The 7,451-nt window shown below is 33.6% G+C and overlaps 1 protein-coding gene across 1 annotated transcript; it reads left to right on the top strand.

The window, feature by feature from the left end:
• Window positions 1-2,710: 2,710 nt before the first annotated feature.
• LOC133337652 (bromodomain-containing protein DDB_G0270170-like) lies at window positions 2,711-4,979 on the top strand (the record flags this gene model as incomplete). The annotated part of the gene is made up of 2 exons (XM_061545857.1): window positions 2,711-4,608; window positions 4,811-4,979. Coding segments are annotated over 2 exons (2,058 nt in total), but the record flags the coding sequence as incomplete, so codon positions are not given.
• Between the last annotated feature and the right edge of the window lie 2,472 nt (window positions 4,980-7,451).

Genomic DNA, 7,451 nt, shown 5'->3' with positions numbered 1-7,451 from the left:
GTGCCAAATTTCGTGCAAATCGAAAGATAAATGGGGACTTTGGTACACTTTTTACTTTAAATTTAATAAGGTTCGTCCTTGGACCAAATTAATGAGCTGTGCCAAATTTCATTTAATTCGGGTTAAAACTGCGACCTGTACTTTGTTTACAATTTAACATCAACAGACGGACGAACGGACATGCATAATTCGACTCAGAAAGTGATTCTATGCATATTCTCAAAAGGAACCATGGGTCTATCTCGATTCCTTTTGCCTGTTACAAATATATGCACAAAGACACAATTCCCTGTACCACAGTGTGGTGAAGGGTATAAAAATAATAATTTAAAGTCCACATTTGTAGCCCAGAAAGTCCCTCAAAAAATCTTACTCTAAAATCAACGCTTAGTGTTATGTCCTTGAAAATACATTCTTCAAAAATCCATGCTTAAAGCTCTGATAGTCCTTGCCATAACATTGATTTAGTTTTTAATCCGTTGTAAGAACTAAATAGTCCTCTCTCGACACAAATATTTGCTACACATAGAACATATGGGGAAAGCAAAGAGAATGACTTCTATCCAATAACTTCTATAGGTCATTGCATGCCTATTTTTTTACGTTATAATAAATACAGTTTCTTCTTCAAGAGGCCATGTATAGGGTACCCACTTTTTGTTAGCAAAATAATAAAAACTACAATATTAACTGCATTCTCAACAACTTGGTCATAAATAAAAGATAAGAGCCAGTCAACCGCATAGTGTTAACAAGAGTTTATGTGGATTTGAACTGTGATTTAACAGAAATAGATATAGAGATTAACGATTTCATTTTATGGCCGGGTGACTGACTAGTGTTGTGATTTCTTTTTCAATTTGTAATCACTTTTGTGTGTCTGTGTGTTTTAGAAGATAAGAAATGTTATCAAATAAACGACAAAAATTACACACAAAACGATGGGACTAAAACGAAACTACTTAACGGATATCAAGAAAGCTTTTCAGTGATTTTTTTTTTTCAAAAAATCAAATCACTTAAGACCCCCTTTGGAATGACAATAATAATTAACCAAAAAATAAGTCATTTGTAAAGGGGAAGGGGGGGGGAAGAAGATTCCGCCAAGGTAATGTGCAATAGACAACCAAGGTGATTAATTGGTGATATCTGTAATAACACTTTGTTTACCATGATTTACAATTGATGAGAATTTATTTTGCTTTCAAAAAATATTTATTGACATATAAACCAATAAATAAAAAATATATTTTTCAAATTCAAAAGTTTTGCAAATTGCTAGAGATAATTGAGTAGGTATTCACTGGCTCATCACATGTCTATTTGTTGTTTGATATTATTCATATTTAGAAGGGGGATTTTTTTCTGCGGCTACCAAATGCTCTGATTTACAATCTTCCGGTATTAAAGAATTATCAATGTTTATGGCGTCATATGAATAAAATAAAAAAAAAACAAAACAATTGCGTCACAATGAAAATGATATATGTTTAAGCCTACGGCAGGGGGATCACTTGATATTTAATTTAGATATCAATCAAAAATAATCAATTATAGAATGAATGTCTGTCTCTATGGCATAGATAATAAAGGGGATTATAAAATAATCGAAAAATATTCAAGTGGGCCCAAAGATATATACATGAAATAAAAAATAACCAAAAGTGTGGCGTGAGCAACAGGGTTAGACAATTGTAATATTAATTTGATATACGAAAGAAAGTCTATGGTTAAATATTATTTAAAAATATCCCAACTAGTCAAAAAATATTTTTTAAAAATCCATGATTAGGATAGACAGTCAAAAGAATATTGTTTTAAATCCAAGCTTAGGACAGAAAGTCAAAAACATATTTTTAAAAATCCGCGCTTAGGATAGACAGTCAAAAAATAATTTAAAACCAGTGAGCGGAGCAGTATAGTCGGACGGGGCCGACCATATGATACCCTACATCAACTTCATGGAAAATTTAAAAGCGATCAGCGCTATATTTCTGCCCTCTAGTGTGGTAATGGGTTACTGAATAATATATCAATACGTAAGCAATTGTAAATATTTAAGTGTATCTCCCACATCCGAGTACATACGACAATATAATTGGTATCAATTTAAAGGTCAACCACTCCTCTTGGATATAATATCAACATCTCGGATCGATGTCCTTCAGGAATAAACATATACGCCATAGAATACAAAATTTGTAATTTTTCACACAAAAGCCAGGGTTCATTTGACCCGCTAAATAATAACAGATCTTTATCAAAACATGCATGCTTATTCTCTACCCCGATCGGCTTCTCCATGCAAAAATTCGCGGTGTTTGGGCCATAATTGCGACCTCTGGAGCGACCAGAAAAACCGACAAAAATAAAGTTTTTGGTCCATTTCATTCCCTAAATATTAACCGATCTTTTCCAAAAACAATAGGGGTCTTCATTGGCCAGAACCCATCCTACAAGCAAAATTTCGTAAAAATTGGTCCATAACTGTGGCCTGTATCGTGTTTACAAATTATAATGGACAGACGGACGGACACATATGTCTAGATCGATCAAAAATATTTATTTTTTTAAATACGTCGTTTTGATAGACCGAATTTCGAATTTGAAATTCCATACAGATCTCAGTTTATACATTTCTACCTATTAACATAAAACTAACCCATTTTCTTTTTTCACCCCCCCCCCCCCCCCCCCCCTCTCCTTGCAGGTCACCCTATCACAAATATGCCGCAGTTCATATCAAAATCCATTCGCTTTCCCCGGAGGTGATATACCCGAAGATTTACGCCGCAAATTTGATCAATGGTGGTCAAATCAACTCTCACCCCAAGCATCGATGACCCCCAAACTGTTACCCTTTATGGGTGCCCCACCGGCTGGGGTTAACAATGATATCGAACATAACATGGGTACTGCAGCGCTGGCCGCAGCAGCAGCTGCCGCCGCTGCGGCACAAGCTGGTCTTCATGCCGCCTCAACGGCGGGCAGTAATATACCCACTAGCATTAGTGCATCACGTGAATCATTGTTGCTGAACGATTCCAATAGTCATCACACATCCGGTGTTATGCCCGGCACCCCGACATCACATCATACCAATATGATGGTACATCCTGCCATGCATGCCAGCATGCATCATCATGCCAGTTTATCACATTCGCAATTTTCTAATCAAAAGACACGTATGCGCACAAGTTTTGATCCCGAAATGGAATTGCCGCGCTTACAGAAATGGTTTCAGGAAAATCCCCATCCATCAAGGCAGCAGATACAGGCCTATGTGGTGCAACTGAATGCCTTGGAATCGCGTCGTGGTCGCAAGCCATTGGATGTCAATAATGTCGTCTACTGGTTTAAGAATGCCCGGGCCGCCCAGAAACGTGCTGAAATGCGTGGTGGTTTCGGTGCCATGCAGGCAGCCATGAATGGTTATTTGGGTCAACACAGTCAATTGGGTCAGACATCGGGTGGCAGCAGCACCGGCAGCATGAGTAGTCAACAGCAAATTATGGGTTCCAGCATGGGTAACCTCTCGCTATCCAATGATTTTATGAAGAGTCCTCTGAGCTTGAAATCGGAGGATATTGATACCATGTCCCAGCATTCGGATGATCTGGATGATGATCAAAGTCGTCCAAATTCTCCACAATTGCCACTATCACTAACCATACATGAACGTCATCAAACTGACAGTGACCAGGCGAATGACAACAAGGTGGGGCTAAATGACCATATATCTTCCATGGCCACGGAGGTGGATGAAAAACCGGAAAATCTCAGTGAATCACAAAATGAACGCTCACAATCACGATCCTATGAAGAGCGTGAGAAGTATGACTCCAATAATTTAACTAAAGAGGAACATCACACCGAAGAAGGTGGTAATGCGAGCGGAGAACCCGCACACCACAACAATGGCGATGGTGAGGATCAACAACGCAATGAGAGTGAAACCAACAACAATTCTTCCAATTCGCTGAACAACAACAACAGCAGCAGTGGTGGTTGTGGTAGCAATAATACAACCAGCAACAACAACAACAATCAGTCATTGGATAATTCCCATAACAATTCACGGCCATCGTCACCAAAACCCACATCATCAAAGGAGGACGATGAAGATCTCGATATGGATGATGATGACGACGATGATGATAACGATGCCAGCCGTTTACATGATTTTCGTTCACCCTCACCGGATATGAATAATGCCATGATGGCCGCGGCAGCAGCACAACGTAAAGATTTACCATTCCCCATGGTGCCAAATAATATGTTCTCCCAGTCGTTTATGTATATGAGTCATTATATGCCAGGATTTGGTCAAGCTGCGGCAGCGGCGGCTGCCGGGCATCCTCATGCTGCTGCGGCACATCATGCCGCTGCGGCGGCAGCTGCAGCAGGAATGCAAGCAAACTCATTAATGCCTGGTGGTGGCCTCAACTTATCGAATATTTCAAGTGAGGAGCGTCGTAAACGGAATCGTACATTTATCGATCCCGTTACTGAGGTGCCAAAGCTGGAACAATGGTTCGCCATGAACACACACCCATCGCACAGCCTGATTTTAAAATATACCGAAGATTTGAATACGATGCCCTATAGGTGAGTTGAATTCTTAATAATTAATTTTTTTATATAAAAAAGTGTTGGGAGAAATTTTCACTATGTGGGATCTAGTGTAAGATTAGAGGTATTTAGAAAATATTTTTTATTTCTAATTCAATAGAGAATCCTAGCTTTTTTATTATTGTAATAATTTTTACTAAACCATCACCTTCTCCCTTTCTTTTCTCCTTCATTGCAGACAAAAGTTTCCCCGCTTGGAAAGTAAAAATGTACAATTCTGGTTCAAAAATCGTCGGGCCAAATGCAAACGTCTAAAGATGTCGCTGTACGATCCCAATCAATGTTCCCAGCTGGCGGGTTTGAATTCCTTTGTACATAAATATGAGGAACGTGATTAAAAAATAATAACAATGTAAACGTTAATAACTAAAATGGCAATATTGTTTATATTAAATAACAAAAACTACAACAACAATTTAAGGAGTTATAAATATTAAACAAATTATTGAAATAAATCATATCAATTACTTCCCCAAAATTTTGTAATTTATAAAATAATTTTCTTTAAAAAAATAATGCAAAGAAATTCCACCCAATTTCTATAGAAATAAATTATAAAAAAACTTTGTAGAATTGTTAAAAAAATATTAGGTCTAAAATTTAAAATTTATTAAAAAGAAGAAAAACGACAAATAACATTGCATGCAAACCATAAAAAATACTGATTACAAAATTTTGAAAAACAAATAAATTAAATATAATTTAAATATCCAACTGAAACATGACCACTTAGAAGACCCAGTTAAGCTATGCAGCATTAATAATTTTTTTAGAATAAAAATAAAATATATAGCAAATAATTGAATTAAGTTACCAAAGATGGCATTTCATTATAATTTTAATTACGTTTTTTTATTAGTAGAAAAAAAGAAAATAATTTTAAATATAAATTACGTATATATTTTTTTAAGTTTAAGTATTTTTTATTATTACACAAAAAATTTAAGAAAAAAAACAACTTTGCCTTATTTGTTTTTAAGTTTATTTGTTATAGATAGAATGAGAATAAAAAAAATCTTAAAAAATCAACTAAAAAGCCCCTCATATGCAATTAGTAATATTTAATTTTTTTAATTGATAATCTATTTTTTTTTCTTTTGTTTTTTTTTTCAATTAAACAATAATTTTTCTAAAAAATTTTATTACACATTTTTTTCCAATTTCTTGGGGTATTTAATGCCCGCTTATGTTTAGGATAGATTTTTTTGTCACTTTTCAAAAAAAAAGAACCAATTGTTTTGTTTCCTATTTGTTTTTATAATATTTAAATAAGAAGATGATTTAAAAAAAAAATTAACAATGATGCTATACACATTTATGTGTAACTTTTGTATATCAACCATGTTTATATATAGTATGCAAAAAAAATTCTAACAATACACAAAAGTAATAACACATCTACATACACAAAACTATGTAGTATACACATATATATATAGTTATTTACACACATACATTTTTAATGCATCGCAATTATCACATTAAGTAGTTAATAAGTATTAATTAAAATAGCATTTTATTATTATTATAACCAAAACATCATTTATTTCCTCTCTACTATATAAATAATAATAATGAAAAATAAATAAATATAAAAAAACACAATTTCATTGAAATAAACACAAATGTTTATTCTCTCTCTCTATATATATAAATATACATACATTTACTACAAGTATTCAAATCAATTGACAAAAGATACACGAAAACAATTAATTTAAGCATAAGTAATGAAAAAAAACTAAATAAATCAATTAATTTTATTAAATTTAATTATAAATATTATTAATAATAATAAAAAAACAAAGAAAAATTAATGTGAAAATTGTATACAAATGTGTTTTCATTTTTATAAATGGGAGCGTATGAGTTATGTTAATGCAATAACATTACGTATACGCACTATGATATAATACAGTCAAATTATGAAAGCACGATCATTTCAATAGAATGGTGATTTTCTGTTCGAGGTTTATTCACAAAGTATTCATATCGCTTACATATCCATACCTTCAGTCTATGTTTGTAATGTAGAGAACAAAATGATATTTGAAAATATATTTATGAAATTTCGTCACCAAAATGATTTTTAGGCTTTTCAGTGCTCTCAAACCATTTGTCGAAGCACCTATAATAGCCAAATGGAAACAACTCAAAACCAGTAAGAAAAGTAGTAAAATCGGACTGGGCCGACTATATGATACCCTTCACCACTTTGGGTATATTGTGCATATGTATCTTTACAATTACATGACAATGTTCCGTCGAAGGAACATATTCCTGTCTTTCTCCAACCGATGATAAATTTAATTTTATAAGCAATAAAACGCAATAAACATTTTGGTCCACCATTTATGTAAAATCGGACGAATATATATGCCTATGTGGCAACTAAATCGAAATCTGGATCGATTTTTCCGAATATTACCACACATGATTCTAAGCTCAATTAAACTACATGTGTTGTCAAAGTTTTACACGTCTGCGGTCAATTATGGAGCTTCTATTAACAAAAAACAAAAAGACGTAACTACAAGTGGGTTTATTTGATAAATGCAAAAAGGCGTAACTAACAAAAATTCAAATTTTTACTTAATTGTTGTGACTGCCATTAAACTAAATAACTAAATTTGTTAAAAAATTCATCATATGCAATATCACCCTGCCGGGCGTACTTTTTATTTCAAATGACATGTTTATAGTTTTCATTCAAAACAGTTTTTTGCTTCTCCTACACAATTATGCTTTTGTTAGTTAAGTTTTTTTGCATTTTAGCTAACGATATGGAAGATATATCGAAATCTGATCCCGAAACTCAC

Source organism: Musca vetustissima, unplaced genomic scaffold (genome assembly GCF_032173495.1).
Source record: "Musca vetustissima isolate MV318-11 ecotype Yass unplaced genomic scaffold, APGP_CSIRO_Mvet_v1 utg415902, whole genome shotgun sequence".
In the NCBI taxonomy this organism is placed as follows: domain Eukaryota; kingdom Metazoa; phylum Arthropoda; class Insecta; order Diptera; family Muscidae; genus Musca; species Musca vetustissima.
This window is presented reverse-complemented; position numbering and strand designations above follow the sequence as displayed.